General features: G+C 43.9%; 1 protein-coding gene across 1 annotated transcript in view; it reads left to right on the top strand.

The window, feature by feature from the left end:
* The window catches only part of OCA2 (OCA2 melanosomal transmembrane protein), a 198,186-nt gene extending 188,042 nt beyond the window's left edge, over positions 1 to 10,144 (top strand). The window contains exon 23 of the mRNA XM_040969948.1: positions 10,060 to 10,144. Within this exon, the coding sequence (XP_040825882.1) occupies positions 10,060 to 10,144 (85 nt within the window). The remainder of the gene's footprint in view (positions 1 to 10,059) is intronic.
* The last annotated feature ends 2,169 nt before the right edge of the window (positions 10,145 to 12,313 follow it).

Genomic DNA, 12,313 nt, shown 5'->3' with positions numbered 1-12,313 from the left:
GGTCCTCAGGGGACACAGGAAGGAGGCTGTCTCTGCAGCGTCAGAAGGCTGGCCTGAAGGGGACGAATGCTCTCTTGAGTAACATCTCCTCCTAGCCACATCTGTTAAAGCTGCTGGCAGAGAGGTTTGATTCCTGGCCAACACACAGATGATGTTACAGCTGATTTGAATCTTGGGATTGGTTCTATCCACAACCAAGCATGCGGCAGATGAACAAACTGTGAAAGCCATTTTTAGCAAATGACTTTTATTGAAAAGGGCAGTAGGAAAGTTCCCAGGAAAGCATCTGGGAGGAGAATCTTCTAGAGCAAAAAAAGCCATGGAAGGCAAGTGAGCTGGGAGTTTTATACCTGTTGCAAAGTTTGTATAAGATCCTTGAAGTAGTACACTTCTTATATAGTGAGCTTGTAACACCTTCTTCTCTTCCATTTCTCCCATTTGGTTGTGACTTCTGTAGGACAGGAAACAAATTCTATCACGGGCATTTTGGGATGGGAGAGCTGTCTGCCTTTTAGCCTGCTTTTGAGTGTGGTCACAGAGTCTAGCTCCCTAGCCTTCTGCATGACCTTGGCATTACAGCCTGCTTTTCAACAAACTAATTAATAAAACTCTTTATGTCTGTTTTATTGTCTCACTTGCTTTCTAGTTCAGGCTGATTTCCCAGTTAGGTTGAGAAAAAGTTCTACACTTGGGATGGGTCCCTATGTTTTCTCTACATTTTTTTAAACGATTCCCACTCCAACCAACTTGTTTCATATACATGTGGGTCTGCCCCTGCTGCTGCTGCTTGAACCCTGGTAAAAGAGTTCTTCAGAGAGCTGTTCCAATGTTGATTTGAAAAATAGAGCGGCTTTTGAGGCATGGGGTGTGTTAATGGATTAAACAGACAGGATACATATGAGTTTTGTGGCATTAAGTTGTTCTGTTAAAAGTAAGTGAATGTGAAGTGTAGTCTTGATCTGGATGTATGCTCGGCACACCCTGACCGTAGTCAGGGCGAGGGTGCTGGGGAAAGAGCTCTCTCTCAGACACAGGTTAAGCAGACATGCTCAGTGGTCAATTCAGGGACTCCTGGAAGCCGAATTCCCAGTGGTCCTGGTGGAAGCCACATACATGTGTCACAGAGGAAATAGGCTGTCAGCTTACACCTGCTTCCAGCCTTCTGTGGTAAGGCAACAGACCCAGGGGGCAAATGTGGGTTTGGTTGTGTAAGGGCAGAGGGAGAGATAACACTGGAATGGCTAATTAGAGGGGACAGGGGCTCTATCTACCTAAGTGAGCCCTAGATTACCTCTGAAGGATATTTAATAAGGGGGCAGTCATCAGTGTTGTGATTTAACAGCCATTATGAAAGAGACAGGAGGAGGGAGAGATGCAGGTATACAGAAAGTTCAGCATAGGAGGGGGAGAAAGGAAGGAGAGAGACTACGTAAAACACCCCCTTGGGTAAGTTAACATGACTTTCCACCTGAGCAGCATTGCGGGCCCTTGAGTTAGAACCTGGGAAGACTATTTAAAAGTGGAAAAAGATCTGAAATACTTATAGGAGCAGAGATTTTAGGATTTCATCACTGACAGCCTGCTGAGGCTAAGCAGCAAACGCTGACTGGGGAGGCTCAGTTTAAGTGCTGGAGGGAGGGACATGCCCAACAAGTCACCAGGAGGAGCCTCTGTTGAAGGGTGGACACGCGGGCTGTGAAGGTGGACATTTCTGTGGACTAGACTGTGTTCCCCTCAAAATGTGTTGTTGAAGACACAATCCCTAGTGCCCCAAATGTGGCCCTTCAGGAAGTAATGAGTGAAAACAAGGTGGTGAGGGTGGGCCCATATCCAGACTGCCTAGTGTTGTTTTAAGAAGAGGATCTTAGATCACAGACACGTGTGGAGGGGAGAACATGTGAAGGCACAACCTGGGACTGAGACCCACACAGAGAAGTCCCTGTGATGCCAGAACAGTGACAGCCTGCAAGCCTTTGAAGAAACCACCCTGCTGACTGCCTGGTCCCAGGGTTCTGACCTTTAGGACCCAGCGAGTGAACGTGGCTAAGGTTCTTGCCCTAGGTCCTAGTACTTTGTCCCTGCAGCCTGAGCTGACCAACACCTTGGGATGATGCTTGGGCACGGTGTGGAGACTGGGGTCTTAGTCCTCAGAGCAATCTAGCTTCAGAGGGGAGAAGCAGGGTTTTTGTTGCTGTTAGTATTTTTTTTATTATTATTTTGCTTAATTAAAAAAATTCTGCCACATTCATTTCAAATATAGATATTATATGCATACACAAAGTAACTGCACCAGGGGCCAGAGACTCTAACTGCCTCTTAGCCCATCTGACTCCTAACCAAAGCATCTATTGTCACTTATGTGGTATGATTCAATGAGATAATATTTGTAAATAATCACTCAATGATAAAGCATCCACACAGTTTTTATGATCTCCGTGTTATTTTGGTTCAACTGTTGTGGAAAACAGTATGAAGATTTCCTCAGAAAATTAAAACAGCTCTGTATGACCCAGCTATTCCACTCCTGGTAATATCTCCAATGAAAATGGAATCAGCATGTGAGTTACCTGAGTTTCCATGATTACAGCAGGTCGATTGACTGCACCCAAGGAATGGGTTAACATAGATTTCCATTAACTAATGATGGACTATCACTCAAAACAGAAAGGATGAAATTACTGACATGTATAACAAAATGGATGGGACTGAAGGTCCTTACGCTGAGTGAAATGAGCCAGTCTTAGAAAGGGAAATAGCACATTTTCTCTTACATGGAGGGAGGAATATTTAAATGATCTGAGTAATGAGTCACCAAAGCATAAGTACAGAGAAGTAAAGGGGTTTCTTGAAGATGAAGTATTGGAGAAGAACAATTTTAATAGATTTTAATGTCTACTCGGTAGATCCAGGGTCCCTTTGAATGCGGGAATTGAAGACAGAGAGAATTTCTCTGAGTTGTGGCGGCAGTGGGGGCAGCCCTGCCCTACACATGACAGACAGAAAAGGACTTTGAAAGAAAAGAAAGTTTCAGAGGCAGAAGGGGGAAACAAAATAGAGAAAAGTTGTTGGCTGGGGAGCTGTCAGTTCCCTTTTGAGCATGTGTTTACAGAGTATTTAAGTTCTATTAGAGCATTAGCTACCATGTGCCAGTTTACTTCAGAATTTAAAAATGGATGTTTCTGGAAAAATATATCATTAACATTATTTCAGAAAGGAGTGGCCAAAATGAATATTTCCTTTGAGACTTTCCAGGCCTACTCTGTTTTTGTCAGTCAGACTCCAACATGCTGTGGAACAGCTAGCTCACAGTCATGCTGGCTGCACACCTCGGCTCTGCTCAGCTCAATGTGCCCACCAACTGAGCACTGCCTTGTTGAAAAGCGGCTGGCTTCTGGTGCTCCCCTACACAATCAAGTTTAGCCCAGGCTTCTAAGAAGCGCTTTTAACAGTGGCTCCAGATTTGTTTTTATATCTGCCCTTTTTCACTGTTGACTTGTTGAAATCAGGGGCTAGCAGATAGCTTTCTTCATGTCTTCAGCGTGTTATTCTACTCGTGTATATGATGAAGGCACAGATGATGTAAGAGGGATTGAAGCAGACAGAGGACAATCTCTGTGATAAAGGAAGACCAATAAATGCGTGTAGATCCATAGAAGATGCCAGTTGAAAGGGAGACATTAAAGATATGAGAAAAGAATGTGCTTGTTAGAGGTGGTTCTTAGAGGTCAGCCCGGGAGATGCAATGCAAAATTTCTGTGTTCAACTCCAACACACAAATACAGAGTAAAGGACTCATCTTTGGAAGAAAGGAAGTAAGGACCCAGAGCTTGCTGGGTAGAGATGATCAAAGCTGCTACTATTCAACTTGGATAAAGGGGCAAACTTCTTCAAGAAGCTGGAAGAGGGAAAGTCAAATTTCAAAGCAAGGAATCTGGAAGAAGGAGCTGGGACCTTGAAGAGAATGTTGTGGGGTGTCCATACATGATACCAAGTGTTCCCTGGGCTGCCCAGGAGAGCAGGTGGTGTGTGTGCCTTGCTGAGGCAGTGAGCTGAGAGGACACAGTCAAAAAGTGTGTGGGGGGAGTAGGGAAGGCATTTTCTTGGAAAGGAAAGGACCAGGGGAGATGACGTCTCTAGTTTCTGTCTTTCACTGGCTAACTTGACCGAGACAGTTCATAAGATTGAATACATATTGAAGAAACCACCATAGATTGCAAAGTATACAGAAGGAAAAAAACCAAATGGTAGCATTTCATCCATGTGCACCTTTCCCTCCCAAGCGTGGCCTCTTCACAGAGAAGCATTGTTTTGTAACCATTGCTTTGTCTTCCCTGCTGGATCCTAGATACCATTTGGCAGTTTAAAATATACTTTCTGGGGCCCAGAATGGTAGTTTAGTGGCTAAAGTTCTCATCTTGCATGCATCAGGATATCATATGGGTGCCAGTTCTAATAGTGAAGGCCCTGTTTCCCAACCAGCTCCTTGCTTGTGGCCTGGAAAGGCAGTCGAGGATGGCCCAAAGCCTTGGAACCCTGCACCCACATGGGAGACCTGGAAGAAGCTCCAGACTCCTGGCTTCGGATCTGTTCAGCTCTGGCCTTTGTGACACCTTGGGGAGTGAATCAGCAGAAGGAAAATATTCCTCTCTGTCCCTCTTCCTCTCTGTATATCTGACTTTTCAATAAAAATCAAAAAATTTTTAAAAAACATCTGCTTTCTGTTCACTGTGGGCTTCCTTAAGATTTGTTTCAGTCCTTCCGCTGCCCCCATTCTCACTCTCACTCCTTCCTCCTGCTATGGCTGCATAATGATGGGGTTAGACTTCCCGGGGATGCAGGAGGCCTGTCTAGCCTTTCCTATAGAAGGGGGCTAGCTAACTGTTAGCAGGAGATACACGAGGAAGTCTTCTTGTGGGGACTGAGCATGGGAGCATTACGTGTCCTGGGAGGTCCAGAGGATCCCAAGAGAAGTTGTAAGAGATGGAGGGGGGTGTAGGGCAATGGAGGTACCGAGGCTGAAAATAAGGGAAGGAAGAGGAAGTTGTGTGAGCTGTGTGCACCTGTGACAACCCAGAAACACAAGCAGGTTAACTTCGCGGAAAAGCAATAGCAAAATGGCTTTTGGAATCAGAGCTGTAGCTTTGGTGTATGCTGAAGCCTTTGAGGGAGGAAGAAAAACAAACAGGAAGAATGATTTTAGTGTGAAAAAAAGATGAAGACGTCATTAGCAAATCTTTCCTATTGAAAACCAGCTCCGTCTCCCATTTGCCAAGCTTTGTTGGAAATGGTCCAGGCAGGGTGCTAGGACAACCCACTTCCCAGAAATCTGCCAGCTTTGGTTTCTCACAGAACTCCGTGCCAGCACAGGCATATTTTTAACTTAAAACTAAATACATGTACTGCTGGGTCTGTCTGGGCTTCCATCTGACATTTTGCATCTCGACTTGTGCCTTGACATTCAGGTGTTTTTGTCTTTTGTATCACAGTGCGAGGTTAGAGCCCAAATGGATTGAAAATAACACTGAAGGGAAAGCACAGCCTAGTGTGATGCTGGGTGTTGAGCAAACACGTTTTGCTAAGCCTTTTGGTGAAGGTGTTGCTTGGCTGAGAGGCTTGGGGAGCAAGACAAATGGATCTTCTGGGAAATGGAGCTATCCATGGTGAACTTGGAGCATCAATGTCCTGGGTATTTGGAGTCCTGCTGGCAGCAACCAGGAAGTCATTACTTCCTCCCCTTGAGGAAATCTCCTTGGAGCTGGTTCCCAGCTGGGAATTGAGGAAAGCAATGAAATGCCAATCAAGCTATGGCTCTCTCTCAGAGGAGAAGGCAGCAGGAACTTGGCCCAAGGAGGCGCACGGCAGCCTTTGAAGTTCTACTAGAAAGAGCATGCCGCTGGCCTCAAATTCACTCCGGAAAGGCTCAGGTGTTCTCAGCACTTTCAATGATGCTGCTCTCACACAGCCCAATAAACAACATGATCACTTGGCCTGATCCAGACTAATGATTAAGGATTTCTCCCTCCCCCAATGCCTACAAACTAAGAAGGCCATTGCATTGAGCTCCTTTGCATGGAGGCCAGGGGCCTGTGGATCAGGGCCACTGAACTACTGCTGCCTGCTCTGGTCTGTTAAGTTCTCTTCAGATGCTTTGTTAACTGGGACATCCACCTTGAGGCAGCATCCAGGGCCAGCTCCCCATGCAACAACTCACAGCCACCAACCTGCCTTTACAAATGCTTCTGTGGCTGCAAAGCGTTCCCTCCCCGAGCTGTACTGCTGCCCAATATGGTGGCTACCAGCCCCCATGGCTACTGAGCCTTGAAATGTGGCAAGTTCCAACTGAGGTGCATTGTAAATAGAAAACCACCCTGACTTAAAAAGACCTGGTATTTAAAATACATGAAACATTCCCTTGAAATTTTATGTTTTTAATGTGGCAAATATGATCTTGAGTATTTTGCGTTAAAATATGTTATTAAACTTCTTTTGCCTGTTTCTGATTATATTTTTAAAAATATTGTACCAAAATATTTAAGATTACATATTAGTGTATTTCAGATGGTCATGGAAAATTGTAAATAAAGATGAGCTCATTTTGGCTCAAAACATTTTTGAAATCTGTACCTAGGAGCCGACTTCAAAAATTTAATGAAAAAATTTGCAAAATGAAAAGCTGTGCATGAATTTTTAAAAACCCATTTGAAGTATCCTGGTCGTGGCTCTCACCGTGTTTCTGTTGGCAGGATGAGGCTCATGTTTTACCAGTGAAAAGGCATGTTCCTTCTGCTTCCCCTAGGATGTGATGCTTAAGGAGCAGAGAGCATCGTCTGTACAGGGTCAGAGGCTTTGCTGTGCTAGCTACTGTAGGCCGTAAATAAATGAAAGGAAATGTCTTTGGTCTAATAGAACTTTGGCTACATAAGCCACCAGCAAGTTGGATTTGCCCTAAGGACTATCGTTTGCTGGCTCATCTACCAAAAGGGCACAATCTGTGTAGATGAATATACTTTGGACCGGAAGCTTCCTGTTTTTCTTTCATGGAAACTTACTTTGTATATCCTTAGGTGTGAAGATCTCTTTCAGCCATCTTATGTATAGTATGTGTGAATATCTTGGAGCATGTGGTTATTTGGTTGGATTATCTAGAAGATGGTGAAGGCAGGATCAAAAATGACTAGAGCTGGCCTTTAATAAGCGTCCTAATGCTGTTTTCCTGTCTCTCTTTCCTCTCACTAACTTGGAGTTTGCATCTTGTGAGGCTCTTCAGTGAGGAGATCCCAGGCAGTGTTGGCCTTAGCCTGGCTTGAACAATGATTCTGATATTCTATTGGGGGATTGCATACGGGGTTGGGAGCCAAAAAATGTACCATTTACCTCATGCAGGCTGTGGTCTTTGTAAAGGGTCTTAACATCTTCCAGCTTCAGTTTTCTAATTTGTGTAATGGGGATTAAATGATCTGGCTTGCTGTGTTAGGAAAATGATGCATAGCATGCGGGTCTCTGTCTATATGGCCCTTAATACATTACCGATTCACTCCTGGAGCACACTGAAGCCAGGAGCTAGGAGCTCGATCTGGGTTTCTCGCATGGATGTCAGGGACCCAAGCACTTCAACTGTCATTTTCTGCCTCTAAGAATATGAATTAGCAAGAAACTGGCTTCACATTCCAGACATGCTGGAACTTGAAACGCAGTCATATGAGATGCACATCTCTATGCAATGACTTAACTGCTGCATCAATTGCCCACCACATCGATAGTGTGTCAATACCCATATCCACAAACAAGTATGTAAGAATTACTAATTTAGCAGTGTAGCATGGAACTGATGGGGTTTGGGTTATTATACCACAGCAAACTAGTCAAGAGGTCTAGGCAAGTATGCTTCCTTCTTCAAATCCTATTTGCAAAGTAAAAGTGCACATGTCAGTCTCAGAAGGTGGTATGTCCAGTTGTTGGAGTCATGTGTGCGGAGGCCTTTCCAGTGTCCACCTATTGTCAGTGACATGATAGAGTGATTCAGATGGCATCTGAATACCTGGACATGCTCCTTCCTGGGATTGGTGTCATCCCTGAGACACCGGTGGCATCCATAAGCTGCTTCTAGACTTGGACACTCCAAGAGGTTTGCCTGGGAAACACTGTGTTGAGCTGTTTAGCATTTCCCCTGATATCGACTTAGTCCACGGAGTGTGTCTCAGTGAGGTGAGACTCAGTGGATGAGGTATAGCACAATGGAAGGAGGCTTTGACTCTCTATGAAGGCTTGCAATGCTGTCTGACACCTCCGGTTGACCAGATACTCCCCTGGTTTTGCTTTTTCCTGGAATGTAATGATCAGGGCTGACATTGGGCAAATATTTTCAGAAATGATGTTGATAATCCTAAGAAATTTAAATGATTTTCCTGAAATTTATTGTGGATTCTTTTCACCTTTTCATGTACAAATATGTGTTCAAGTGAGAAATCATAAAATTCTATATTATCATCTTGAAATGCTTGCTCTAGAGTTTATGGAGCTGTTTTATTCATAGATGCAGTTCGGTATCTGATCGTAGTTTTGTAGAGAACACCTTGTTATGGCTGTTTCTGAGTAGTTTCTTCCAATATCCACAATATAATTATCACCCAATAGGCTCTTGCTGATGGGTTTTTAAGCCATTTGGAGTCAAAACTGTAATCTTTTCAGGGACTTTGTTTAGTTATAAAGCAATACCAAGTGAATGAAATGGAATATGCATTCTACAATCCAAAGGGGGAATATACTGGTATATGCAAGTCATGGTAGGAATTTGTACTGGGGAGTTGGCCCCTTGGCATAGCAAGCTAACCCTCTGCTTGCAGTGCCAACATCCCGAATGGGTGCCAGTTTGTGTCCTGGCTGTTCCTCTTTCAATCATCTCCCTATTTATGGCCTGGGGAGGCAGCAGAGGATGAGCTAGCTCCTTGAGCTCCCTCTGTCCAAGTGGAAGTTCCTGGCTTCTAGCTTTGAATCAGCTCAGTTTTTGGCATAGCTGACATTTGGGGATGGGAGATCTCTCTCTCTCTGCCTCTTCTCCCTGTAAATCTGTTTCAAATAGAAAATAAATTAGTCTAAAACAAAGAAGAATTCATGTTGGGAAAGGCACACAGTGAGGGAAACTCATCTTACAAGTGTGATTTATTGTATTTTCATTTTGTTTGAAAGGAAGAGATAGAAATAGATATAAACACAACGAGAGAGAGAGAGAGTTAGAGAGAGAAAAGTAGATAGAAAGAGAGATGGAGAAAGATCTTCTATCTACTGGCTCACTCTGAAAATGCCAGTAACAGCTGAGCCAGGCCTAAGCTAGGAGCACAGAACTCTGTCTAGGTTGCCCATCAGGGTGGCAGGCTCCCAGTTGCTTGAACCACCGTCTGCTATCTCTCAGAGCTTGTGGTAGCAGGAAGCCAGATTTAGAGGGTAGGACTTGAACCTAGATACTGTAATACAGAATGTGAGCATTCCAAATGACATTCTAGCCACCATGTCAATTGCCTCCCCACAGCTGTTTCTGTATTTGTGTATATCTACACAACTCATGCCTCCTTTAAGATGGAGGAAAACTGTACTCTCCCTCTTCCCTTCCTTGGCCTCATTTTCCAAACCTAGCTTTCAAGCTCCCCCAGACTTTAAGGGTGAGGAACTTTAGAAACCTCTTGGTGACATGACATCTCTGGGAAATCTTGAGAAGGCTAGCTGGGGATGACATGGTAGGAGGGTAGAGTCAGGGGTTTCAAATGCTTTGACATAACAGATGAACATACTCCTATTAATTAAAACTGTGAAAAAAAGGTTGAAGCAGATCTCCAAAAATTACACATAACGGTTGGTTATTTAATAGAGACATGCATCTGTACAATGTGATCTAAACTGGATTTTTTTTGATTTCTAGACACAAAAGGTAATAAATTTTGTACGGATGTACAAGGATCCTCAGGTCATATTCATTTGCAATAATGGGATATAATAGCAGTAAATCTGTTTCTCATGGTGTTCCCCAATGCCAGGGGCCCTAACCCATTTGTCTTTGCATTTCAGGTTGGGTTTCCCAATGATGATGGTGTCCTGCATCGTCGGGATGTGCTATCTCCTTGTGGCTCATGTTGTGGTGGGATGGAATTAATAGACAGCCATCATCTGAAGACCAAGGGAAGTTTGATCCATCACCAATACTGGTCAACGGACCTCTCCAAGACCTCTCTTTGGAGAAAATAATGGTGCTTATCATGGGGATTCTGCACATTGGGAACACCCTGGAGGAGACCCTGGGCTTCCTGCTTATCCAGTTGAATGCTGGTAAAGCATGGCTTCCTGTGGGAGAGACTTCTTCCCAAGAAGAAAACCTTGGAAATGAAAGATAACTTTCCAAAGAGTCCCTTACAGGAAAGTGTGATCAAAAGCCCACCTTGTTTTACTATGTAAGAAAAGACACAATTCTATTCCAAATAGCTTGTGCTCCTTAATTGTCCCTTTTCCTGAGGCTAACACATATCCAATTATTCTGCATGTGATCTCTTTTCTGTTAAAATAATTAGTATTCAACTTGTAACACACCCCCCAAGCAAATATACACTCTTTCTAGGAGACAGTATGCCATTTTTAAGGAAATATTTTGTGTATTAAAAACAAACTGTTCCTTGACTAAAGCTTTTGGATTTATTACTTTTGTAATCTTTCTGTAGTTTACATTATATAAAATTGCATTTTACCCATTTAGATTTTTCACTGCAGTTTCAAAGTTATTAATTAGAGGTCCAAAGATTTGGCTTGTAGAAGATCACCAGCATGGTTTAAATGGTGTTTAGCAGCCTATAGTAATAATTTTCCACTTAGGAACTGAAGCGTGCTATTTCCATCAATAACGCAGAACTGTGGCCAATCCATTCAGCACTTCTCTGTTTGGGGAGTCAGGAAGCTCCATCGGTGTTTATTAAATGCAGTTCTTTTGTGAGCATCCATGTGAGGTCAGGATAATGAGAACAAAGTGCCAAAAGAAGCCTGGTGCTTCAGCCAGCATCCTGTGTGCTCTGCCTCATCAAGGTTGTACTCGGTAGGAGGAACTTCTGCTCAAGTTTCCATCATCTACTTGTTCATATTTTGAGATAAAAAAGGATGGCTGGGTCCTCAGATCAGACTGATCGTTGTGCAAAGAATCTGACATCAGGAAGCTTAAGATGCTCAGGGCACAAAGAACTGAAAAGTAGGAGATCTTTCTCATCTCATTTCTCTCACTGGCACCATCAGTGATGGTGTACCCTCTCTATGTGTGTTTGTAAATGCTTTCCTGCTTCTAATTCAGGAAAAATTGGAGATTTTATGAAATTGTGACCTCTGGATTCAGAAGCCACATTTAAATTTATTGACAGCAAATGCAACCTGTGATCCTGTTTTCAGGTTTAAATGTCGTCTTGGGCAGTAACTTGTGGATTCCCGTGTGCACCTGACCTTGTGGTTAGGAAGAGCCTTCTGTCTGTGCAGAAAAGGGCCATTCCAACCAGTCCGTCTCTTCTCCATCTATACCTCGCCTGCTCTAAAGCCCTTCACTCCAAGGCGTTGTGTCCTCTGTTCATGCCTAGAGGTAGCATTCATGTCTTCCTTATGCTTAACTGTTGCTTCCTGTTCACATCTGTCTTGTCTCCCTTCCACATTTTCTTCCTAGAACGCCCAAACTGTAACTTCTTCTGAGTCCTTGGGCCTTTTGCTCATCCTTGAAATTGGTCAGCTTCTCAATCATTTCTCCCTCTGCCTGTTTTCCCACTCCTTTCATTCTGCTGGCCCTGAGCCTCATCGTTCTTTGCACTTATTTGGTTTCTCCATCTTCCCTCTACTTCTGTGTAGCACACCCTGAGCAGAATCCACAGTGCTGCACTTTCAGTGGGTCATTCCAACCAGGCTTCTCTGACACTACCAACACTTGCAGTCATTTACTTCGATTGTCATCTAAAATATTTCTCTCAGCTGGCCCGTGAAATCCATGAGTCTCTCTCCTTTCCTCCTTTCTGCTCCTGAACCCAAGCACCTGAATGTGGCTGAGGAAAATAATCCCATGAGGGTGACTAGTTTTACACTAACCCTCAGTGGGGCCTTGACTCAGACTTTCTCTGGCTGAAGGCAGATGAGCTCAAATCAGTAGCTGAAAGGGAATTTTGCTGTGAATATACATACAGCCTTTTAGTGCCACTGAGAGGTGGCAAAACTACCATGGGAGCACCTGAGTACTTCCCAGACCTGTGCAGACTCAGCGTCCCAGATGCAACAACTTCAGAATATCTATGCGCCTGTGACAACTCTG

This window comes from Ochotona curzoniae, unplaced genomic scaffold (genome assembly GCF_017591425.1).
Source record: "Ochotona curzoniae isolate NIBS_2020 unplaced genomic scaffold, NIBS_Ocur_1.0 scaffold_4701, whole genome shotgun sequence".
Lineage (NCBI taxonomy): Eukaryota > Metazoa > Chordata > Mammalia > Lagomorpha > Ochotonidae > Ochotona > Ochotona curzoniae.
Note: the sequence above shows the minus strand (reverse complement) of the source record. Positions and strands in the feature narration are given on the sequence as shown.